At 43.2% G+C, this 26,704-nt stretch overlaps 1 protein-coding gene across 1 annotated transcript; it reads left to right on the top strand.

Annotated features, from left to right (window-relative positions):
* Window positions 1–80: 80 nt before the first annotated feature.
* Window positions 81–21,563, top strand: tshr (thyroid stimulating hormone receptor; the record flags this gene model as incomplete). Its single annotated transcript, XM_083934131.1, has 10 exons — window positions 81–253; window positions 7,643–7,714; window positions 8,771–8,845; window positions 11,635–11,709; window positions 13,123–13,197; window positions 14,387–14,464; window positions 15,054–15,122; window positions 15,994–16,071; window positions 19,460–19,648; window positions 20,108–21,563. The coding sequence occupies 10 exons, from the start codon at window positions 81–83 to the stop codon at window positions 21,561–21,563; spliced, it is 2,340 nt and encodes a 779-aa protein (XP_083790257.1).
* Between the last annotated feature and the right edge of the window lie 5,141 nt (window positions 21,564–26,704).

The raw sequence follows: 26,704 nt of genomic DNA, 5'->3' as shown, positions 1-26,704 counted from the left end.
GGACATCAAGAGGACTGTCAGGGAAAAATCAGAAGTCAGTGTGGAGGATATTTTGAGCGGAAACTTGCAGGCACTCCAGCATGCAGGTGATAACGTGTGCGTTGTTTGTGCTCGTCACTCTCCCCATCAGCAGCACCGTGTCTGAGGATGACTCCTGCCCCGCCGTGTGCGAGTGCTCTGAGTGGAAGACGCACACAATCTCCTGCTTTGACATTGATATCCTCCCCAGGTTTCCAGCGAGCACGGAGACACTGTAAGTAGGCGTACAAAAGGCATCTGTAAAAGTCATTCTGCTGTGTGTGTGTGTGTGTGTTTTAACTGTAAAGTGCTCTTAACCCCGAGGAAAAGTCATTAAACTATCATGAATATTCTCCCAAAGTGCTCCCTGAGGGACTTTGAGGCTGTGGGATATTAAGTTATCCCATTTGAAGGCAGCCCTATTATTTCTAGTCTATTATATGCAGGCTTATGACGAGCTAAAATGTGCCATTATAACCTGTATTCGAGATTTAGTAAGAAATGTAGCCCCTCGTAAAATATAGTCAAAGAACACCATAAATAATTGGTAATGACTCATCCATTTAAATCACAATTCATTAAAACAAAAACTGAACCATTGTAACAACCGTATAAATAAAGTGCATGTAACTGTAGAGGTTTAAAAGACATTATGAATTTTCCCAAATATATTCCTGATTTGTGGTTGGTTGTGGGTTAAGTTGCGGTTTGGGGTTTATCATTCACTTCTTTATTATTATTTATTTTATTATTTTACAAATTCACATATGGACGCATTAATTGTCCCTGTGATTTACTGTAGTTTAGACATGAGGATGGACGCAGGGAGAGGTAGTGACGGTGAGAGAAAGAGAAGAAACCCACGATATCCAGTTCAGAAACTTTCACAGGAGGCTGTGTGGTATTTTAATAATTTAATATTTCGGGGTCCTGCATTATACATTTTGGAAACAACGCTTTTTCTGTGTTTGATTAAAACTCAGTGCAGCTCATTGTTTTGCTTTTCTTTTTCTTTTTTATAAAAATAACAAATGCCTTCTCGCAGTTATTTATTCAGCTTCAACTTGTCTGTCTGTACACCATATTGTTTTATCTTGGGTTAGATATTAGTAGAGTGCTGATTCACTAACAGCCAGGTTAACATTGACACACACTCTTAACCCAGCTCAGAGTCAGGTAAACACTATAGTGGACTCACAGTAACCCCACTTCCCAGTCCCAAGTCTTTCCATTATGACAGTATAATAATACGACTGCCAGCTCCGGCCACAGCTAATGATAGCTTTCATTTGTGATTTTCTGTTGATTATCTTTTCAAAACGCATGCTTAGACTGTCAAATATCAGAAAATGGTGATCCCAGACGCAATTTCCAGGAGTAATATGTTATTTTCAAAACTGCTTTTGTCTGACAAACAGCCCGAATGCAAAGATATTCAATTTACAATTATAAACAGCGTAAAAAGGTGCATCTTTTTTCCTTCATGTACTACAAAGATGATAAATCCAAATGAAAATGTCATCATTACAGTGGCAATAAGCTGTGTGACCCTGTTAGCGGTGGGTATTTAAAGCAACAGAATTGTAAAAAAGCAAATGTATCTATGTGTGTGCATCTGTGAAGAATCCTGGGAGCTGATGTAATATGTCAGGGTCACGTCTTGCCTTTTACACTTCCTAAATTGCTTAAGTACGGGGCAAAAATTATGCAACAGAGAGCGACCAGTTTGCTGCGGCCTTGAGTGATGGAAACACATGCCCTTCAGAGGGACTCCGTGGCATGTGTGGAAACATAGAACTGGAAGAATTAGAAAGGGGTTTCCATTTAAAGCAGCATTCTTGAGTGATTAATCAGATGTTACTGTTACGTTGTATAAGCTGAACTTTTGGTGATGTTGTTGTGAAAATAACCAGCTCGGTACTCTTCCTCGCTGCCTTTCTGCCACAAAATTCCTCACAAGCGAGGGCTCACTAATGATAATTCATCGAAGGTGAATGTCCTGCTCTATGTTATGATAATCATCATTCCTTTCTTACAGTTTACTGGAACGCCCCTCCATCCTTCAATCCCAAACACCACTTTGCATCGCCTCCCATCACATAAAATTATCTCCCGATCACTGCCCCAATTCACTTCGCCGCGTGCCCTAATGTCCCCTACGATTTCCTCACATTCCTGCCCAACGTTCACCCAGAGCTTTCTTGGAGGCAGAGACATGAAAGCATGCCACCAAACGCTGGATTGTCACCCCTCCTGATCAAAACATCTGCCAAAAAAGCCCAAAATAGACTGTGCATCGAGCGGGATGTTCTAGCAGATGAGGCGTGAGGGAGTTTGATTTTGTTGTACACACACGGAGGAGTGAATGACCCCGCTGCCCTGGTCAGGCCAGAGCTGTTCAGTCCTACTTACTCCAGCTTTAGCCACTTATTACGCTAACAAAGATGGATACGTACTTGACTTTGTTTTGGCAGGGTCCAAATGTAACTCAAGAACTTTGTCTTGGGGTCAGATAACATGAGAAAAGTTAATGTTTTTGGGAAATATGTTTTCTTGAGCGACAAAATAAGATCAGCCCCATCTCATATTTTTATTTTATATATAACGCTACACTTAGCACTGGTTAGCTTAGCTTAGCTTAGCTTAGCACAACAACTGGAAGCACAGTCCAGCACATAACTCCCTGTAGAACTGTTGTTTTTATACTGTGGTACTTCTGCGGAACAAACTCCATGTGGTGACCCATTCACCGTCCCAACCCTCCTTCCTACGCAGATGCTGGGGCTCTTAAACTACGTCACCTTACTTCCTAGTTTGCTCTAGCAATAATTACCACGGCCACTAGAGTAACGTACATATGCGGCGTAAAAAGGTGCTTGCACAGTCGACATATATGGACGTTTTTTGGCAAAGACAATCGGTCGGTTCGGTTGACGTCCCCACTGCACATTGTCAAGCAAACCAAACATAAATCAAATGTGATGCAGTCAAAGCAGCAGTTAGCTATCGGACAGAATGTCCCAGTGAAACTCCTCAACGACACTTGCTCTCAGAAACAATTGAGCAATACCAAATTCATGCAGCCTTTGGTTTTCTGGTTTTGCTTTGGTGTTTTCTATCGATCAAATATTTTAGAATAAGGTGAACAATGAGTATTCAAAGCAGCTGGAAGCACCTGCATCCGTGTTTTCAGACAAGTTCATTTTTTTGGTCCACACCTCACCACCCCAAACCAACCCAACTATCCGACGAAATGCTCCAGGGTTTGTTGAATCGGGACCTCAACACCTCAGATGCGGAAGCACCCTAAAGGAGCTGGCTGCTTGCTCTAGCATTAACTATATTTAATAAACAGATATGTGACTGGTATCAAACATCTTATTTCTGACAGAAAGCAAATAAGTATGATTCCCAAAACTATTCCTTTGAAGGCCTTTTTAAAAAACAAAAACATTGTTGGAGTTTTGTGCCGAAACCCGTCTTTACATTTTTCATTTTTAATATTTTTCTAATTACGTTATTAACACAGTTTGGTTTGAAATTATTTTGCGGTACAAAATGTGTAAAAACTCCCATCACAAAACTGTATGTGAATGCAAAGCAGACTTGTGCATGTGTGTGTTCACATGTGGATACTTAGAGTTTGGAGTCCTTTGTGTGTGTGTGTGTGTGTGTGTGTGTGTGTACTTGTAGGTTACTCCATGTGTCACTGGGAGTCAGAGAGGGGGAAAGGAAAGCACAGACACGCTTAAAAGCCTGCGTAGCGTGACTCCCGACTGCGTCTGGACGATGCATTCAAATACAATATTTACCTTTTACAGCACATTTCTCAAACACCAGGAGAGTTACATTTGAGAATAATTAGGAGAAAAAAGGACTTCAAGGGAAACGGAGGAAAAAAAAGACAGCAGTTCCAGTTTTTCAAAAACCTCAGGGTTTTTGGATCGGAGCTTAAACATGCGATAACTTGTGATATTTGTCGTCCTTTCGATCGCTCATCTAATAAAAGGGACCGAAGAGTGAAATCCTTATGCCGTTTCCTGAATGGTAACAGATGAGCACTGGGATTAGTTGTAAAATAATAAGTGGGATGTTGAACATGATGTGCCGTAGCTGAGATTACTGGAAATACTGACAGTTTCCCAGCTATTACTTTGTATTGATGTGTCGTGTAATGGAAATTGTTACTGTTGCTTCACATTCTGCAATAATTACCTCGCGTATTAATGAGAAAACAAATTTAATCTTTTATAAAAACCTAGAAAAAAATAAATAAATCGTTTTCCACCGTCGCCTGTCTTAACCACTTTCTTCTTTTCGTCCTACACTCACAGAACATGAGATCAGAACCAACAAAACACGTAAAAAGTAACTGTAGTGCATATCCAAGCACTCGGACTTAGGGCTTTTATAGAGATAGCACTTCTACATGATATGAGTTTACACTGAATCACACTGGAGGTTGAATGTGAGGCAGAACATGTAACTGACCTTCTCCACCAGTCACCACAAACCATTACACATCAAAATGAGTCAGCCCATAGTAAACACAGCTATGTTGTCAATCCAATGCTGGCAATATTATGAATTATGTGGCTTTTCCCCACTTCAAACTCAATTCCCAACCTGTTTGTTTTCTCGGGTTTCTATCCAAAATGACAAATTGGGGGAGCAATTTTCTCCTCAAGCCTCCAGGATGGGCTCGTCGGTCTTCTCCCCCCTCACGCTCCTGAGAGAAAATGCACGCTGGTTATTTGGGTTTGAACGCCGTGGCGAGACAACGCGGTTCTGACAGGGGTGTTTGGTATCAGGGTCTGCTCTGTGTCCCTCTGTTTGTTTGAGTTTGTCAAAGCGCGTGCAGGGTGCTGTGCTCCCGTGTCTACCGACTGACTAACCCCCGCCCCCCCATGAGAGCCTGTTTCAGACCCATGGGCATGAATTAGTCTATTGTTCCCCTGATGAATTAAAGGTGCATGAAGATGGTGGCTTTTTGTACCTGTTTCCAAATAGATACATACGCTGTTGCCAGTTGAGACAGGATGCAGTGGAACAAACTCTGAATGTGCATCCTACTGAGGGGTACACCATGACATCAACACATGTGGCTGCCATCTTTATTTATTTCCTCTATTTTCATTTTGTGTTTTTTGAAATCTACCACTACAAAGTCTGCAGCGAAATCACAGGAAAGAAACAACACCTTTACTTAGTTACTTTTGTTGCCAGACGTTAGATAAGATGATCAACATCACTCTCATGACTGTATGCTAAATATGAGTCTACAGCCACGCTAACGCTGGTTAGCTTAATTAGCAAAAGTACTGGAATAAGTTAGCCCGCTCTGGTCAAAGGTAACAAAACCTACTACCTTTAAACCTCTTACACCTTTGGACGGACCCAGGCTAGCTGTTTCGCCTTGCTTTTAGACTTTATGCTAAGCTAAGCTAACCATCTCTTGGCTAGCTTCATATGGAGTGTTGCAGGAACTCGCCCTAAAACCCAGAGATGAGTTAACATTTCTACACATTTATTTTAATGCGTTTTTGGTTGGTTGGATGCATGAATGATGGTCTGTGGTTAAGACGAGCTTTAGATTTTGATGTTTTCCTCTGTGACATAAAATTTGTCAGCAAATACCCGGCTTGGGAATTTTGAAACTTGTGTCTTTTGAAATGCGGTTGTTAAAAAGTGGCTAGACGAGGCCGCTCACGTCACTGGGTCGAACATGCAAAACCAGCTGGAAGCTATTGATGGTGACGTGGTCATGCGACCAGGATGTAGTTCGTTTATGGCGACGTTAGCTTTATACTTCTAGCAGTTGCATTTACACTTCAGAAATAGAAGAATTGTCTTCATTGTCATTGTACCAGTACAACGAAATTTACAGTACAATCCCTTAAAAGTGCAGAAATAATTTAACATTAAAAGCATCAAATAGAAAAGACTCAACCTTTAAAAGACACATTGCTTACACACCAACACGCGCACACACACCGCAGCAGCTTAAGGAGACAAAACAAAAAACTGTAGATTGCAGAGACCCTGAGCATCATGTACCAACATAGGTAAAGGTATTTGCGGTGTTGTTGTTATAGCTTTATGATAAAAACTGTTCCTAAGTCTATTAGTCCGAGCATTCAGAGACCTGAAACGTCTGCCCTAGACAGCGTCTGACTAAGACAGCGAGAGCCGTACAGTTCTTTAAGGTTAGGGAGTGAGCAACCACTGATCTTTTGGGCGCTGTTAAAAACCCTTTGGAGGGATTTCCGGTCAATCCTAAAAGTGGTGTTGATTCTAAAGATTCTCTTGCTGAACAAATCGTGAAAGTGTCATAAACCAAGCTAATTTTCTGCCATTATCCAACTCCAATGGAAATATCCCATTGGCTTTTTGTCGAGAAACCAAGGCAGTGCTACAGTACAGATATGGAAGCAGCATTGATTCTAAATATTTAATTAACCCTTGGATTTACAATGTAACTGTAACATTAGGTACTAATTTATCCTGAACAATGTGGAGGTCAGTGTAAACCTGTGTATCCCACGCTTAGGTCCTAAACTTACTTTCTGGAACATCGTCCTAAACAGACCCAGACATTGTTTGATTTGGCTGCCAGCTCAGGTCCAGTCAGATCCAAGTCTTTGTTTTTTCCCATGTTCCAAGAATGGGGCTGTTTCACCACTTAGGTCTACTTCAAAGACGTCTTTCATCTGATTCTGAAACGCGTCAGTGTTGGGCCTTTATCTGTCGTTCCTTTTCTCATCTCTCTTCTCTTTCGATCTCTTCTTGTCCAGAGTTGACTTTGTGTCAAAGTGACAAAGAGAATAATGAACATTTTCACAATGACGTTTTAAATCTCATTATACTTCATTATAAAAATAAGATTTTAGCCTCGTCCATTCAATCCTTTCTTTTGACATTTTGGGAACATGTATTTGACTTTATTGCTGAGAGTTAGATGAGAAGACTGATCCCCTTTTCATATCTGTAAATTAAATATGAAGCTATAGCCATAAGAGAGTAGCTTAGCACAAAGACTTGAAACAGAAGGAAACGCTAGCCTTGCTCCGTCCAACGGTAACAAAATCCACCCAACAGCACCCGTAAATCACCATCTAACACGTTATATCTAATTTGTTTAGTCTGCACAAAAACTGAAGTCTAAAAACAACAGTTTGTCACATTACGAGGAGTTAATGGGTTGGCTATTTCTTAGCCAACAGCAGTTGCCAGGCAACTAGCAGAGACTGCAGGAAGTGCTCAATATCAGGAAATAGTCTGGCACGTTACTTTAAAACAACCATATGTTGTCATCATGATTTGCTTTTTATTTAACAGACAAAACAAACAAAATTAAACAAGCAACTGTTCTAAGCTTTGGACAAACTAACTGTTTCCAGTATTTATGCTAGGCTAAGCTAACCGGCGGCTGGCTCCAGTTACACAGGCTACTGTATTTACCTTACAGATGGGAGAGTGGTCTTTTCCTCTGAAGTACAGTTGCCAAAATATCTAGTACTTGTAAATGTCAAAGAACACCTTGCTAATGAAAAAATGTCATTAGAAGACACTGGCTAAAATGTGTTTGTGACAACTAAAATGTCCCTCTCTGTTTTCCAACCAGATGGCTTTTTGAGACCCGCCTGTCATCCGTGCCAGCAGAGGCCTTCGCCAACATGGTCAACATCTCAAGGATGTGAGTGGCAATTTATTCAGAGGGATTATTCCATTCAAGGCTCATACACTTTTTCATTAACTGCTATTTAAACACAAATCCCTACAGGGCTCTCATCCACCTGTTGCTCTTCAACCGCTTTGCTTAAAAAGTGGGAACGTGTCCCAGTTGCCCTCCTCCCCTCCTTTCCTTTCTGTCTCCCACCCAAGCAGCTGATACGCTCTCTGGTTAGTATCACTGCTGGCTCCTAATCACAGCTGGAAGCGCTAATGCGTTCCTTCAATAGGAATGTTGGTCCTTCAACCGCAGCGGGGCTTGGACATCGGCTAGGTATTCCAGCAGAGCGTTTTGGGTGTGCGGTGGTGATTTTAGATAGGGGTGGAGTCTCTGCGTCGAGGTAAAATATACACTTGAGCTTTGATCCCCGGCCGCTGAGTCCGACGTCTGCGTCCAAGTCATGCATGAAGGGAGACGGAGGGTGGATGAGACGTCTTCTGTAAAGCCTCAAACAGCCATGACTTCAAATTGCCAGTGTTTCCATTGACTCTTTGTTCGCCGTCCAGATAAAATGATAGACTGCATGATGGAAAACCAACCAAATGTCAGTCAGATTCTCGAGTACGAGCTCCTTTTTTTAGTTTGTGAACGTTTCATCGAGTGTCTGTAGTAACTGTAAGTAAACAGAACATGTTGTGCTTTTCATTTTTAAGGTTAATCACGTGCTCAGTTCACGGTTTATTTAAAGAGCATACAAGTTACCAAGTAATAACAAATGTGAGCAGAGTGACTGATGACTGGGTAATGTATATGTGAGGTGCATACCTGTAAAATGACCCGTGACTTTGAAGGCTTTACGCAAGGTGGGTTGATAAATTCAGGAAAGAGCTGCAGGCTTTAGGATCAGTTGTAGAGTCACACGCTCACACACATTTATCAGAACATGTCTTATATTTTTCGCCTGGTGCAGCACCTTCGTTCCTACAAGATAGACAGATGGTTAAATAAACTGAATTATTTTTATTTAACAAAGACGATTTGTACTTTAAATTCAGTATAAGCTCTGTGTGTTTCTTTAAGATATATATCAGTGGACGTGACGCTGCAGAGGCTGGAGAGGCACTCGTTCTACAGCCTGAGGAAAATCACCCACATGTGAGTAACTAAGGGACAGCGGCACGCTCGTTATCGATCTCTATTGATTACGCTGCCCCATTTGCTCTCTGGAGAGAAAAATGCTTAATTTTGAACCTGGCCTGCAGCGAATGGAAGCGAAGAAGAAAGACGTTAGGAGCTTATTTCTCTCCTCCACACCACTTACCGCTCCTCAAAGAGCACACACTCGCAATTCAAGAAATTAACAAAAAAATGACCCTGTTCTGGGAACGCTACATGCAGATTAGATGAGGAACAATTACGTGTGATTAAACAACTTATTATCTGGATGGTTATTACTGTGGCCAGAGTAATCAGAAGCATCTGTGAGCGGAGAGGCCAAACAACAGCCAGTGTCCTGCAAGGTGCACACTATTCTCAATTACAGGATAGAGATTTATGGCTGAGTCACCAGACGGACCACACACTTTCCACCTCCTTCATATATTACTGCACGCCTTCCTACCCATGTGAAAGGCTTGCTCCATATTAAAGCCTCTTTGTAACACTGCAGTTTGTGTTTGAATGCAATTTATTTCCACTCTTCTATTACGGTGTAGAAGGTGGGCATGTGTAGCCGTTTGAGACTGTGGCTGATTAAGAGCTACAGAAATTAATTTGACATTTGGCTGTCATGTTAATCTTAATTATTTATACTTTTAGTCGTTCCATATTAGCCGCTGAATTCCAGACATCGAAACGCAGACAGAAACAATAATTCAAGCGGCTAGCTGCGGGTTGTATCAGTGTTCTGGGGGTGTATTTTGGATCTCCGGGGCCTATTTGCCACTGATTGGTGTGGTGTAGTGCCATACATCAGATAATAGCATCTCTCTCAGGTTTCCTTCAGGGTCAGACACAAATTAATGCTCTGCTTCCTGTTGGCTGCTCGAGGCCGACAGCAGCTGTGGATCTAAGGCTGCAGCCGGAGCTGAGAACTCAGAGAGGGCCACCATCAAGTGAAACCCCCAATGTCAAGAATTCTTCTTTTTTACTGGGAAGCTAAATTTACAGTTTTTTTAAACAGATAAATTTCAGTTTTGTTCATCTATTAGCAAAAGAAGTGAGACCAATAGTGATCGACCTATAAGTACACATAGTTTATGAGAGCTTCTACATGTTTGCTCTTTTGTGGGGAAAAAACTATGCATTTTATCTTTGCAGCAGCAGTAATAGAAGTTTATTTGGGTCCTTTACGAGTGGGTAAGTGGGTAGTTAAAGCTGCATTAATCAATATTTTTATATTAACTATGGATCAAATTATGTGGAAATGCAGAAGGAGTCGCTGGTAGTTAATCATCAGCCGACTGTGCAGCTCTGTGGAACTTTATAGCATCTGTGAGCTGAATGTTTTGGTTTTACGGCCTGCGCCTTAATCTCACCGGGCTCATAACCCTCATTTCCAGCCAAAGCTCTGATGAACACACTGAACAATACTCGCTCGACAGCAAACAGTAGACAGTTAGCGACAAGCTGGTGAACACAGTGGAGCATTTAGCAGCTAAGGACACATTTTCCTTTCTGGAGTTGATGGAGACCAAAAAACAGCAAAAGCAGTGCTGATGTTGGATTTACAATGGTAACCAGAAACACAACTATAAGTCAATACTAATGTTATCCTGCGTCTGCAACAGTTTAATGCTAACATGTTCATCTTACCCCCTTTATAAGGTGCTTTTCCAAGTAAAAGGAAATCAAATTCACAACACCACTGAATGACCGTCCAAAGTTGCCCTTTCACATAAGTAGCACACGACAGCAGATTGTCCGTCACTTAACTGGAAACACTTGGTTTAGGTAGTTTGGTTTAGGTGAGGGGAGGGGAGGCACCTGGGTAAAGCATGTAGGAGGGAGGACATGATCTGCCCATAGCGACAGTTCGGGAATCGCATCACCTCTTAAGTTAGACATTTCGGTTTCCGTCTTTGTGTGAATCGCCCGTCTTCTTCACCCCCCTCTTGATTTCTTCTGGTTTTGTGCTAGCCACATGATAGAAGTGTCCCCCATGGGGAGTCCAGTGGAACAGTGGTTAGAGAAGTCCCCCTATGTCAAGAGAATGAAGTTCCTCAAGGCAGCGGCCGCAGGTTTGACGGCCCTTTGCTGCATGTCTCCCCCCCTCGCTCTCTCACCCCATTTCCTGTCTGTCCTACTGAATAAAAGCTTCAAAACTGCCAAAAAAAAAAAAAAATGTCACCCACTCGCCCGCTGAGAATTCTCCTGACAGTGACCTGCTTAATGCACACATGTGTTTAATGTCTAGGTAATTTCAGGGTTGCAGTGCATGCGTGAAAGAGGCTTAAGTCATGGTTATACATCATTTGGCGATCGGATATTTCAGTGAAGCTTTAGTCTTGATACAGCAGCACTAGGGAGATGAACCTCTCCCATTACCCATTCTGACTTCCATTGACCTGACCATGTCTGTCTGCTGGGCCGAGTGCGGTTCGCCAGGTGTTTGAAGGAGGGCCAGCACACACGTTCCAGGGCACCACATGGCCTCAGATGCAAAAGGGAGAGGTGTTCAGCCCAGGGCGGAACAGAGTAAACACACTAATGAAACACTAATTGGACTCTACTTCCGGCCTTGGCTGTCTGCTCCGAGTTTCCCTTCTCCCACACGCTGGCATGCGCTGCGTCCTGTTCTGTCAGCAAGTTTTAAGACCATACAGTGTGTTTTTCTAAATGTATTGTGGCCACCACACACTTCTGTCATTTCCTTATGCTCTGCATGAGTTTGTTTTGTGTTAAAGTGCATTTTAAGGACATTTTTTTCTTGTCTGGTCTTTCAGAGAGATACGTAATGCAAAGAGTCTGACCTACATCGACCCAGAAGCCTTTAAGAATCTTGCAAACCTCAAATACCTGTGAGTATCTTTCATTGCATGTCTCTTTGTCAGTGAATTCCACATATTGACAACATTATGGTAATCCGAAAAAAAGATGAGGGCCATATACTTAAAATGCTCAGGTCTGGTAATAATTTAGACATTGTTTTCTATTGAAAGCATTGTGTGTACCAGCATGGGCAAGAATGAGTCATATTTCTTTTGACTTTAATGCTGAGGTACGGCGTGAGTTCAGAAGAAATTCAAAGTATTTGGCCTGATCTCATGATTTCTTAAAGGTCCCATATTCTTTTAAAAAACACAGATTTCCATGTCTTTTTTATATAAAGCAGGTTGAGGTGCTAAATATTTATTATGAAAGTATCAAAGTGCTCAATCTGAGAAACGCACACAGCCTTTATTCAGAAACTGTGACTTTAAACGAGCCGTCAGGACTTCTGTACGGTCGTGAGGTCACAGCTTTACTATGTTTAGGTAGAAAGTGCCGCTACAGACGTTCCCTGGCTGCAATGACGGTGCAGAGACACAGAGCACAGATGTAGAAGAGCTGACCAATCAGAGCAGACCTTTTCAGGAGGTCTTAAAGAGACAGGCACTAAAACGGAGCGTTTAAGACGGTGTGAATGCAGGTATATTCAGACAGACAGACATTATGAGAAAATGAAAGAGTGTTTTGAACATTAAAGCGTGTAAAAATGTTCTAGTAGAAACCTAAAATACAAGTATGAACCTGAAAACAGCACATTACGGGACCTTAAGAATCTGTGGCTTGTAACCAGACAATTTGCCTTTTTGGTGGCACAAATAAATATGCCTGTAAATTCATCGTGAGTGAGTTAAAACAATGGTGATCGATCATATGACCCACTAATGAAAGCACTTCTACTTGCCTTTTTGAGAAGTATTTTAACATGTGTCTGTGGCGACACCCCTCTCTGGATGTAAATAAGCCGCCATCTTAGTGACGCTGCTGACAGCGGTTGGTCTGCCGGCTGAGATCGTCACTAACGGTTATGCTGCGTTCACCTGCAATCGGAAATCGTGCACTTCCAACTTCTGAGTCAGGGTTGTAGTAAGAGCAGAAGTACAATAGGAACGTGTGCGTTTATAGATTTAAGAAGGGAACATGAATGTGTTACAATAAAGTTTACAAAAGAGAAAAAAAAAGTCACCTTCAGTCACATTTTACCGCCAAAGAGGCCTCTAGAACCAAGGTATCTCAAATCTTACAGAGTACACATTTAAATGATCTCGTCTTTCGTTGGTTTTTGTAATAGCATTGCTCACTTTTGCATAACACTGTTGCCTGACATAATCCCAAAGAGGATTAATATTAAGACAATCATGTGCCACTTCATAAGATGTATATAAAGGAGCTTGTGTGGTCTCTGTTGTGTATGACCTGACTGTTTCTGTCCTCTTGCTATTCAGGGGAATTTTCAACACCGGCCTTTCTTTCTTCCCTGACCTGAGCAACATCCACTCTACTGACATGAACTTCATGCTGTGAGTCCCTTTAACTTTACAACCATTAAACGAAGCACACGCATCGATGCTCATGCTGGTTAAAACTGCTACGAGTCGCACTTTAACACCAGTAATTCGTTGCCACATTAACTCAAAGCCATAACTAAAGCCATCAAAAACCAACAAGACCGTCTGCAAGATAAGCACCTTTTTTCAATCAAATCAAATCAACCTTTATTTATACGGCGCTTTTCATACAGAAAAGTTCCGCACAGTGCCTCAGAGAGATGAACATAAAAAGAGAAACATCAAATAAAATCAGGAGAAGAAAGTTAAAAGAACCCTCCCACCCCCACAATCATGCACGGAGACACACACACATATATATACGTTCATACACACATTCACACACACACACACACAGCCAAGCTGACACACAGACACACACACTCACACCTACGCAAACACTAGCTGTCACTACAGAGACATGGCCGGGCAGCGAGACCTGAGGTACAGAGGAGGGTAGAGGAAGCTCCCTTTGGGGGGGCCAACCACACCGGGAGAGATCCCAGTTCAAGGTCGCAGGGAGCACCGCCACAGAGACCACCCCAACCCGGGCAGACAGGAGCCTCCGCACCAAGGTGCAGAGCCCTCTAGTCGCCGGGCCGGAACGGGACAGCACTCCCCCCCCCCACGGCCAAGATCAGAGACAACTCCCAATCTGGCAGGCCTCCTGAGGAAACACTGGAGATTTTTCATACACTATATTTTATTCCGCTTAAAGGTTTATTTGCAATATCCAGTTGAATTTGTTTATCCTCCTTTGTATTCCATGTAAGAAGGAGAAGGATGACATTTTTGATTGGATCACAGCATTGTAACCTCATTAGATAAAGACCACATCCCTTCGTACATGTGACTGTGTGTTTTTGGTATACAAAATGTTAAATAAGCAGCGTTTTTGCTTTCTGCATGTGTGTGCATCTTTGTTTTTAAGTCAATAAGCAGCTACTTGTCCATTTATGACCCTCTGCATTAAATGAATATCTTCACTCACATCTCCACCCTCTGTCATCACCCTCTCAAATCTAATTGAATTTTCCTACTGAGCCATAACACTCGAGAATACATTCATCAACTACATTCCTCCCTGTGCCATTTTCCAGTGAGAGGTATTTATTTACAACACCACTTCATTTCCTCTCTACTCTGTGTCTCCCCTTTGCAGGGAAATTGCTGATCATCCGTACATCACTGAAATCCCAGCCAACTCATTTCGCGGCATCACCAGCGACGTGCTGACAGTGTAAGATATCTGCAAGGGCAACTGCATACATGCACATAGGCTGACACACACGTGCATAAATGTACAGAAAATAACTAGTCACACCTGATGCAATTACGGGTTTGTGTCATACACTTTCATACAAACTGCATACAACTGTCCTTAATCCCTAAATCTAATCCAAACCCTAAAATAGCCACTAGAAGAAGTTTGGATTGGCTAAACTTACCTCACTTTAAAAACAAGTCCCCGCACTGAACTTCCTTGAATCTGACAAAGACATCAAAGACAAACAAACGCTCGCCCAAACACAACAGGCATCACATGCACGCGGTCAGGTTTGGGAGAAAGGGAAGAGGGTATGTCATTTTAATCCACAAAACAGCAAGTTAGAGAAAATGCTGGGCTGAAAACCGCAAAATTGCACGGAAGAGATGAAACCTCACCATAGAATGTGAAATATCCTACTTATCTGTGTCACTGCTGCGCGGAGACGGACCAGGCATCAACACACGAGAATTATTTTCACTGATATTAAACCTGAGAGGCAGATTGTAATCAGTGTTATTGTCTGGATATCACTGTGTATGAACGTCTTCCTTCGTTCCAGGATGCTGTATGGAAATGGCTTCAGAGAAATCAAACAGCATGCCTTCAATGGGACCAAGCTCGATCAAGTGTACGTATTTCACATTAACTCGTTTAATTCATTTGACAACTGTTACAGGGATGTTTACCCATTTTAGGAATTATGCATATTCGCTTTCCTGCAGCGTTAGATGAGGAGATTCAGGGCGCACTCACACTGTCCTTCCGCACCGGGCCAAAACAGGTTTTTCGGGTCAAGCTTAGTGCGTTTGACCAGTGTGAGTGCAACCGCTCCGCGCATAACTGCGGCCAGCTGGCCGTCCACGGCCTGTCTGAGGGCGCACTCACACTGTCCTTCCGCAACGCGCCCCCGGACTTTAGGGTAATGAACAAGAAGTCTGATTTAAGCGTTCCCCATATACTAGATATGTGTCAGACTTATAGAAATCACACTTCTATATTCAATAGCTTACGAGTATTTACACTTTGCTGATCCAGAATCCTGCATATTCAGGATATGAGGTGTACATTTTATTAATTTAAGGCTCCTCTCCTCTTTGACAACACCTACACACACCAGGTCCTTATGAGAGCCTTATTAAGCCATTGGTCTGTGACTAGTGAGTCTTCCCACATGGGTGTTTGTATTGGCGCCCGATCTGCTCTGAGGGGAGAACTGATCCCAGAGCAGCCTGACCAAGACAAACACACCCCTCACAGATCCATTATACTTATTAGATTCAGGGAGATGTGTAGTGAGGGTCCAGTCTGTTTAAGGAATACATTGTGAGTGAGACCTTTCTCTGTCATGTTTCACCCCTTAAGTGAGAGAAAATAAAGAGAAATGTGCAGTGATGAGGCTTGGGGAAATATTATGCCCTGCCTCGCCTCTCTGTCCGTCTGATTGAAATGTGAAGGATAGCTTTCTCCTGATGAAGTTACGTTTGTGCTTTCCTGTCCAGAGACCTTCACAGGAATAAGTATCTTACCAAGATGGATGAAAGGGTGTTTGCGGGCACCATCAGCGGACCCATGCTTCTGTGAGTACCTGAAAGTTTGGACACTTGAGCTGCTTTTATTAACTCTGTTTGTAATTACTCAGTCGTCTCCAAGAGGAGAACCACAGTATGAACCACAGGATATTGGTCATGCACTTTTGTGCTTGTAAGTAATTGTAGTTGTAGCAACTTGTTGCTTACTTTAGAGCAAGAATACAACTTTCAAAATAAGAAAAAGCATGTATTCTCTTACAAATTAAAAGTTGAACACATACAATAACTAGCGAGAACTAAGGGTGACAAAGGCCAACTGTTGTGTCATCTCTTGTCACCTGAGTCACGCCCAAAAAGGGGCACTTGAACACACCATCAAGACTTCAGTCAATATCCATCTGGGAACTCTCATTTGCAGATCTTTTAAAGGGGTTGTTGATTGGATAAACCATCTGTCTATCACCAACATATGGGCCAAATCAACCAATCAGATCAACAAAGCGTATCACGTGCTAACAGTGTCGGGGCAAAGCTCAGAAAGTAAACAACATGTAGGTAAAGGATATTTGCTGTTGTTGCATATTCCAACAGATCCAAGAGCTTGCTCCTGCGCTCGTCTCATCCGCGGAAGCCGCCATGTTGTTTACACTGAACAGTCGCTCCTCGTTGCGTCACACTTAAATCTGCGTCAAAACCAACGCTGATTGGTTCGGTCGCTTGGCTAACTTCTCTAAATTTTCTCTGCCGGACGTTACCAGACTGATCTGAGAGTAAAACACAACGGGCTAACACTCTACGCCTGTGTGAGAGGAAGTAAACCAACAATGCGATGTTAAAGGAAAATAACAAAAAATAAAATCTTACCTTATATAACAAGTTTGCTTTTGATCTCTTGACTTTGGTTGTTTGTCGACTTTCCTCAGTGCCAATGGCCAACCGCTGGTGTTAGCATCTTATGGGAGATATTATCACGTAACTGACATTACTGCACCAGTTCACTTACACACACAATATGCTCGTGTGGCTACAGTGGCTCCTGTTGCTTGGTCTCACTGTAAAGGAAAAGTAAGACGTTCTGGGACAAAATGATGGTTGCCTATTCGCTTTCTTGCTTTGAGTTGGATGAAAGAATAGATCCATACCTGTTTTTGTAAGGAGCAGACACACACGATTTAATGTGTTAATTTGTGCGTTCCGGAGGAGTGGATTTTGATACCTATGGACAGAGTCAGGCTAGTTCCCCCTCTGATTTTAGCCTTACGTATTGTCTTGTGCAGTGTCAAAGTGATCCAGTAAAGAGTCGCTGTGGCTGCAGGTTTTCATTCCAACCAAGCAACAACACACCTGACTCGACTTACTCAATCACCTGAACTGTCTTCACACAGTTGATTTGTTGGACCAGGTGTGTTTTTGATTGGTTGGAATGAAAACCTGCAGCCACACGACTCTTTACTGGATCAGTTTGACACCCTTGGTCTTGTGGAAGGGAGAAACTTGTGAGGTTTTGCTATAAGCTAAGTTAACCATCTCCTGGCTATAGCTTCATATTTATCATACAGACATGGCAAGAAAGGGAAGTATTACTGCCTTAATGATGTATTTCACATTTACATATAGCAAACCATATTGAAAGCGTATATATCAATAAATCATAAGCTTAGGTCGTTAATTTCATTATTCACACCATGTCAAGTCAGATTTCAACAATTTCCTCATTCATAATGTGCAGTCTGGATGAGACATGTCCGTGAAATGGATAGCATATCATCAAAGAGCAGAAATCATTCTCCCACAGCTGTGTCACTGACCAGGAAATCTGAAACGCATTGTGTGCGAGTGTGGGAGGGAGAAACTTCAGACGTTTCTCTGATACTGTCGGCGTTTTCGCCATTCTCAAGGTTTTTAAAGCTGCGTCTCCGTTCTAAAAGGTGTTCGATTGCCAAAACCCTTTACCACGGCTATCTAGTTGCTGTTATGGCTCTGATCTAGCCATCGAGTATCTGGTTAGGTGAACGGGGTTCGTGTGCAGGTCTTCCTCCTCAGTTCCACTGAGGAACATGTCCTGAGTGAGGTCACCACCATGAGGTCATTAGCTAAACATCTGCGAATGACAAAATCAGACTGATACTCAGAGTCTGTGCTGGTTTTTCTTAAAAAAGCCTCACACAACGTGCCCCATGAGAGGGAAAAAGAGCAGTGGGCAGAGAAGTGGGGATCGCAAATGGGACAAAACTAAGCTCTTAGCAAATGTGAAATGTTTTGCTTGTGTTTCTTTTATTTAATCGAATTAATCAGCAGATACAGTGACTTAATGGGTTAGGAAACTAAAGACAGCAGAGGAGAACTCGGCCTCTACTTGGCCCCTGGAAAGGGGGAGGGTCCGGGGCTGAACAGCCGAATGTCCTGATAATGGGATCACGCAGGATGTTGGTGAGATTGTCAATCCCCTGCATGTCTTTGTCCCGATGAGGTTGAGCTGGCTTTGGCATGACAGCTGAGTGGAAGAAACACCACATATAATAGTTTAAAGATGATGAAGGAGAGAGGAGCTCACTTTGGGAAACAGATGGAGGGTGTTGTTTAATCCACCTATTAGATCTCTGGTCTCATCGTGTCGGGCTCATTTGTACATTTTCTGTCAGTAAATTTGATCCAGATACCTGAATGGGTGGTGCAAGTTGGGTTTTTTCCGGGTATTCAGGTGAAAACATAGTATTCAGTGTTATCTTTGAGCATCGAGTACTGTACGTGCATTCTGACAACCCCATGTGTGACTTCAGCACTCCATAAATCACTGATTAAAAACTTATGGAGAAAGTCAAAGTATTTAAAGCAGGTGTCTCAAACTGATCCGGTAAAGAGCCGCTGTGGCTGCAGGTTTTCATTCCAACCAAGCAAGAACACACCTGATCCACCAAATCAACTGTGTGAAGGCAATGCAGTTGGTTGAGTAAGTCGAGTCAGGTGTGTTCTTGCTTGGTTGGATTAAAACCCTGCAGCCACAGCGGCCCTTTACAGGATCAGTTTGAGACGACTGATTCAAAAGGCACAGGTATCCTAACGTTGTCTTCTGTCTACCTGGAAAGGTAAAATGTTTACCAGGAGCAAAACCCACATAGATTCAATATTTTCACAGACTGCGACGACCGCTGCCGTGACCTGTGCAGCGGGCTGAACTTACATTCAGAGCAGTGCAGTCTGTGGAAATATTAGATTTGATTGGTTTGTTGGTTTTGACCCAGGCAAACATTTTATCGTTCCTTGCAGAAAGCTTTCATCTGTGCAACCCCAAAAACACCTCTCAACTCAACGCTGGTGCCCCCTCCACTTTCCTTTCATCGCCACTCTACCAAAAACTGTGCCCAGAAACAAAAATCCATGTTAATGCGTCTAATGTATCTTCTTAAAATTCTTTCCCTCCCTTTTTCTCTTGAAGAGATGTTTCCCTAACAGGGATCACCTCCCTGCCAACCACAGGTATGGATTATCTCCGGGAGCTGAAGGCGCGCAATGCCTGGGCCCTAAAGAAGCTGCCGCCCATCAAAACCTTCAAGCACCTCACTGTCGCAAACCTCACCTACCCCAGCCACTGCTGCGGCTTCAAAAACCTCAAAAAGAAACGCGGGTGAGCCTTCGTCGTTCATATCGCATTTGTCAAATGTACTTATGAGTCGGAAAAGTCAAGTGTAAGCGTCACAAGAAGCCATAGTGTAAAACAAACAGCGTCCAATAGAACGCTCTTGTGTTTTTGTGTGTTTGGATGGCCACAGTGAACGGGGCAGCTGCACTTGTATGGTGTGGACTTTGGCAGGTATTGAATCAACCCTCTGATGTGTTTACCTATAACTTCTTAGAGTGCGGCCATAATTAGTGTCACTCATTGCTGTTATTGTAGGAAGAAGGTTGAGCCAGACTCGTAATGACTCTCAAAACAGGATTTACTTTTCTCTGACTGGATGTATAAATGAAATGATTTGATTTGACACTTAGTGCGAGTAAAGATGAAGCCAGATATATAATATATTATTGTCTAAATTAGGCCTACAGTGTTACTTTGTGGACTCAGTCAGTGTGTGTTTTTCAGCTTTTTGGAGTACATCTTCTGCAACTTGACTGCTTCCAACGATCAGCATCACAAGCGCTCTGTGGGGCCCCTCGGCATGCCTTCCCTCCAAGGGGACGGTGCGGTGGAAACAATCCCAGACCAGGAGTCAAATGAAGGAAGCCACAGAGAGTCCCAGCAAGACTGGAGGAGAGGCGACTTCCATGGAAGCCTCCACTACCACGCCTACTTTGGGGGCCAGCCGGATGAGGATGTGGGTTTCGGAGAGACCCTCAAGAACCCCCAGGAGGACACCAGCCAGGACTTTGACAACCGTTACGATTATGTGGTGTGCGAGGAGGGGGAGGAGGTGGCGTGTGCACCAGTGCCCGATGAGTTCAATCCATGTGAGGACATAATGGGTTTTGGCTTCCTGCGAGTGTCTGTGTGGTTCGTGAGTCTGCTGGCTGTTTTGGGGAACGTGGTGGTGCTGCTAGTGCTGCTCACGAGCCACTACAAGCTATCGGTGTCCCGCTTCCTCATGTGTCACCTGGCCTTTGCAGATCTGTGCATGGGGATTTATCTGCTACTTATCGCCTCCGTAGACCTCCACACACGAGCCGAGTACTTCAACCACGCCATAGACTGGCAGACGGGCCCCGGCTGTGGACTGGCAGGGTTCTTTACCGTTTTCGCGAGCGAGCTGTCTGTCTACACCTTGACGGTGATCACTCTGGAGCGGTGGTATGCTATCACCTTCGCCATGCGGCTGGATCGTAAGTTGCGTCTGCACCACGCGGCAGCCGTTATGCTCGGCGGATGGATCTTCTGCCTCCTACTGGCCCTGCTGCCACTGTTTGGGGTGAGCAGTTACCAGAAGGTCAGCATCTGTCTCCCAATGGACACCCAGTCCACAGTGGCTCAGGTCTACATCTTGTCCGTGCTGGTCCTTAACATCCTGGCCTTTCTTGTTATCTGTGCTTGTTACGTCAGGATCTACTGCGCAGTGCACAACCCTCACTACCGTTCTGGATCCAAGGATACCAACATTGCCAAGCGCATGGCTGTGCTCATCTTTACTGACTTCTTGTGTATGGCGCCGATCTCCTTCTACGCCATGTCTGCCGTGCTGGACCGGCCACTCATCACCGTCTCCAACTCCAAGATTTTATTGGTGCTCTTCTACCCGCTCAATTCCTGTGCCAATCCATTCCTCTACGCTATCTTCACAAAGGCCTTCAGGGGGGACATATTCATCCTCCTCAGTAAGGTGGGCCTTTGTCAGCAGCGAGCACAGCTGTTCAGAGGCCAGACGGTCTCGTCAAAGGGCAGCAGCGGCACATCTCAGGTCCGTAGAGACAAGGATAAGGTTCGCAAAGTGGGAAGCGGAGCCCAGGAAGAGGTGCCCATACACCTGAAAAAGTGCTCTGGACATACCTACCACCAAGCGGTCTGCCAGCAGACAAGCCCTGAAGAGAGCCAGCACCTGAACACGTGAGCCCAACACCAGCTCGAGGTAGTAAAGCAAGACAGGTTGAGGTGGGAGAGGCCTGGAAGTGTTTGTGGACAGATCTGTTTGGATATTTAACAGAAAGCTCCAGGATTCTGTATCTGCTTCAGTTTCCAGGCCAAGTTCAGCTGTTTTCACAATTTCAGCTGTGATGATTTTATGGTTCCAGTTGTTGGAGAATATCAAGTGTCACTGAAATGTGAGCCCGACTTCATCTCACTTATAGTCCTTTGTGTTTGGAGGGAAAGGCTAGAAAATGACAGATTATTCAAAGGAAGAATTATGATTGAAACTCAAACAAACATGTACAATTATGAATAACATCTAGTTTTTTCTGTATCTTTAGTTTAGTTTAGAGTTTAGTTGTATATTTTTTCTGCACACTCTAGCATTGATATACAATGAATATCATTTTTGACCTTTCTGAGGTGTCCTGTTCACACTATTGTGGTAAAGAACAGCCTGCTGGCTCAGTGCAGTTCACAGTGGAAGCTTTTGCTGATTTATGGATGAAAAAAAGGACACACTTTTGTTTTTTTGTGTTAACCTGAAACTGAAAAGTAAACATGGGAAGGTTTAGTGAAGCACTTGACTGAGATGTCGCAAAGCAGTGTTTTTAAACTGCGAGCGTGTGCATGTGGCTTCTACCTGCACCAAAATGATCTTTCACTTAATCAGATTCATAAAATACGCGTGTACGTTTGTTCTTTGTGTTTTTGTGAGGTTATTTTAACTCAACCAACTACTTTAACCTCCACACTTTCACATTTTTCAGTGTGCAGACTGAGCATGTGATCCAATTACAAAAGTAAACACGAGGCATATTTTTATTATTAGCAATTTTCTACAAATTGCAGACAGGTATGATAATCACAAATATATACGGTTAAGCCTTGTCTCTCCTTTGGAATGTCATGGTTGTTTTTCCAGCGCGATCGTGATATTTTTCCATCCTCTTACGGAAACAAGTGACTTATACAATCAGCAGAGATAGCTTTGCCTTCGCCGGGAGAGCTTAAAGCAAACACAGCCGAGACACGTGTGAGCTGCACTGCTGTAACTCGTGTGATATTGAGCCATTATGAGTTAAAGGACGCCCTCTGCCAATGGCAGCTTAACATCTGGTTAGCATTTCATCTGCCGGGTGACATTTTTTTTTTCAAGAAAATATACAGATGAACAGGGGGGACTTTCCAGGAAGGAGAGATCCTTTCAGACCTTATAAATGTTGCTCCCAAAGTGGCTGTGAAGATATTTGACCAAAGTGCCGGACAGTTTGCTCCAGTGTGGAAAATAACGCACAATATTCCCAGATCTATCGCGCTCTTCTGGATTCTCAAAGCGTCCGTGGGGTGAAACCTCAAAACTGGAAGGATTTCTAGTTTTAAAAGTTGCTCAAATCAAGAGTGGCATGTGCTCGCCGTGCGCCAGACTCGACTCACTGTGCACGCCGTAAATTCTTAACAGACTAACGAGACATCATTTTCAGCTGAATGTTTTCCAAAGCCTCATGTCCATCTCCTCCAATCTCCCATTAACAACAATCCAGTGCGGACTCTTCAAATGCTAAGCACACAGAGCCGGAGCATGATGTGCCTGGCTGCGTTTGTGAAGGGCCTCTTCCCTTCCACTGCCAGTTAACGTGAACCCACACTTCATACTTGTTTGAAGAGCGCGTGCATGTCACGTTTGATACAAATCTAAATTGCTGCACATTTGCGCAGGTGGTGAACACACGGAGACACTGGGGGCTGGTGACTACAGTACCTGTCCCCTGAACCTACACCTCCACTGAGGATTCATGAAATTCTCAGTGTTTTCTCAAAGCCGTCAGGATTATCAAAGAAAATATCAGAACATATCAGAAACCAACCGACAGAACTACCAAACAAACCCATCGAGACTCGGACCGGATTTATTTTGACATTCTTCATCTAGCTGCTTCTCAGGCCCGCATGATCGTTTCTCTGCGGGTATTTCAAATAAACCAATCGCCGAGCCGCTCCTCAAATAAGCAGATGCACCTTTTTAACACCGGATTATGTTCCTGAACTCAAACGCAGCAGTGGGAAAAGAACGACGAGAAGGAGCGGACAGAGAAAATGCCGTCCCATCAGGAGATTTAGCCTCAGTAGTTCAGAGGTCAGTCTACACGTCTCCATCCAGCTCTTGTTCCTGGGAACATTAAATCCCTGCATCTATGACGTCGTTCCTTACGTTATTGCATGGGCCGGTAGACATGGACCGTCCTCTTGAAGACTCAAGTTTCTCTCAAAGAACTCTCGAGTGGCTACTGGAGCGAATCGCACCCGAGTTCAAGTCAGTGAAAACAATTGGCGCCGTGTTGTTCTGAAAGAGTTTGGTATTTTCTACGGCCACCGAACATTTCACCGTGACGTACAGTTGATCTGTTCACGATCTGTATCCACGCAGAAGAGTAAATATCTCACGTTTTACTGGTGTGGGATTACAAACTAAGTTGTGTTGCCCAGGCGAAGTGCATGGCATGTGCCCAAAACGACAACCAGGAAAGGATATTTTTCATTAAAAGTGCACAGGAGGTTAAAGGTTAAAGACCTTTGTCAAAGTGTGTTGCAACTGGTGGTGAATTGGATTAATTACTTAATAATTGATCATTGCAAAGGAATGGTCTCGCTTTGTTAACGCTTTATATTAAGGTCCTTGTTATAAGTGTAAGTTAATAGGTAAAAAGGGCCTTATAAGTCCGTATAACATGCTCATTAACATTATTTGGTATCAGGCATTAACTATAAGTGTTGATATCATAAACATGTTTATTAGATTATAAAATAATTATTAGCGTTAAATAAACGTGTTATTATGCATTTATTAGCAGTTAACTGCATTTTGCAGCGACCAGATCTGAAGTGATGCCTTGTAAGGAATACTAAATACTTTATGGACTTATTAACATTTTTTAAAGATTTATTTAAAGAGAGAGGGGATGACACACAGCAAACTGCCTGTTAGGACTCAAACCTGAGCCTCTGCATTAAGGACTCATACATGGTGCATTTGTGTAGCATTAGCCGTTACCATTAAGTAAACATGAAAGTTAGCTTACCGATTAAGGAGCAGCGTAGCCATGTGGGCGTGTATTTTAACGCCGCTTCTCTCCTTTCTCTCAGTCCATGGAGTGAATGCTCGGCCTGTACTGACTCTGGTGTTTGCCCGTCTCCGCTCACTCAGCTGCTGGGACAAAGAAGCAGCTGCAGGATTGGCTAACTCCATTTCACCCAGTGCCAGCCTACAGTAGCTGCACCCAACAACAGACAACTCGCAATGAATGAATTTGTCTGAAGTGCCAACTGATGAGACCAAAAGCCAAACGTGTGCATAGCTGTTCACAACGGCCGCACTTGAAAACAGGTTCTTAGTTCAGATACAGACGTAGCTGCGTACACTTTGATCTTTCCTGAGACATTCATAGTGTTGTCATCACTCCACTTAATTTGACTAACCCAAAAAATAACTGACTTTTAAAACTTATCCCACAGAGCAGTGAGCGACTCAACTCTTAATTTTCTTGATGATGGGTGTATTTTGAACCAATTGCAACCTAAACGCCTTTTTCACAGTTGTAGGAAAAGCACAGGTGTTAGTAATAAAATTAACGATGACCGTCGCGTCCCATTAAGTCGTGACGGTGAGCCGGCCTGCACAATACCAGGACCCTGAGACTGAAGTAACTATGGAATTCAACAATGGAGGGAAACCAGGAGAAGAAGGAATGGCCATTAGAAACGGATAGAGGTCCTTTGTCTCAAAGAGCTTCACAGACTACGGTAAACTCAACGCGCCGCAGCCAACGGGCCTGGCTACTACATTCCACTGAAGCCTACATCCTCTATTCTGCCACGCAGCTGATTGGCAGTCAACGTCGGTTAGGTGGTAAGCAGAGAAAGCTATAGAGTCTAGACATCTCCAGAGCCTCATTATGGGCCTCGTCCGCCAGCAGACTCTTACATCTGAGTGTCCAGGAGCAGCGAGAGGGCCCGCTTCATCAGCAGCAGCCAGGGATACATTCTTCCTCCACGAGGTCGGTTTAGGACTGAATGAGTCTTTGTGAAGCGTGATATATTGTAGAAGTGACAGCTCGCCTCAAATCCATTTACAATCAAGGGCAAAAGTCTCCATGTAGTATCTGATTCGGCTTTAATCCCAGACAGCACCACACCTCTATCTCGTAATTAGGAGGAAATACACGGGGATTTGGGTCAGGCATTAGAGGAAAGGCAGGGAGAACGCCCATGCTGTGCACACGCTGCCAGCCGGCCAGACATCAGGTTACACAGCTAGAAAAGTGGAACTGAAGACGGGCTGAGGTAGATTCTGGGACTAGCACGCCCATGTAGCATCAGATGTGATTTCAAACCAGCGCTCCCTGTACCCCAGGGGGGACGTCCGCAGCTGCCAGACTGAGTAGAACTATAGAGTAACATAGAAAGAGCTAATTAGAGAGTAAGACCCACTTAAAGAATATACCCATGTTGAATCCGCTAAAGTAGAGCCCGACACGTGAAGACTAAGGTGCATTTTTAACCTGTAGTCAGGAAAGCAGAGAAGGAAAGTTAGGTAACGGATAAATAACTGAAAGTTAAAATAGAAAGATAAAAGCAAAGTGGTTGAAATGGCTAAAAGTAATGGATATGTCGTTAGTTAGCTAAATATAATAAAATTTGTTTTTACAATAGTTAGCTTAAAGTATATGGATATATTTTACAATAGTTAAATGAAAGTAATGGGAAAAAAATGTTAAAAATAGTTAGCTAAAAGTAACGGATAAGTTGTTACAATAGTTAGCTAAAAGTAACGGATAAGTTGTTAAAATAGTTAGCTAAAAGTAACGGATAAGTTGTTACAATAGTTAGCTAAAAGTAACGGATAAGTTGTTACAATAGTTAGCTAAAAGTAACGGATAAGTTGTTACAATAGTTAGCTAAAAGTAACGGATAAGTTGTTACAATAGTTAGCTTAAAGTAAAGGATGAATTGTTACAATAGTTAGCTTAAAGTAACGGATGAATTGTTACAATAGTTAGCTTAAAGTAAAGGATGAGTTGTTACAATAGTTAGCTTAAAGTAAAGGATGAATAGTTACAATAGTTA

Source organism: Echiichthys vipera, assembly GCF_963691815.1.
Source record: "Echiichthys vipera genome assembly, chromosome: 19".
NCBI lineage: Eukaryota > Metazoa > Chordata > Actinopteri > Perciformes > Trachinidae > Echiichthys > Echiichthys vipera.
The sequence above is the reverse complement of the archived record's forward strand: the minus strand, read 5'-3'. Positions and strand labels throughout refer to the sequence as shown.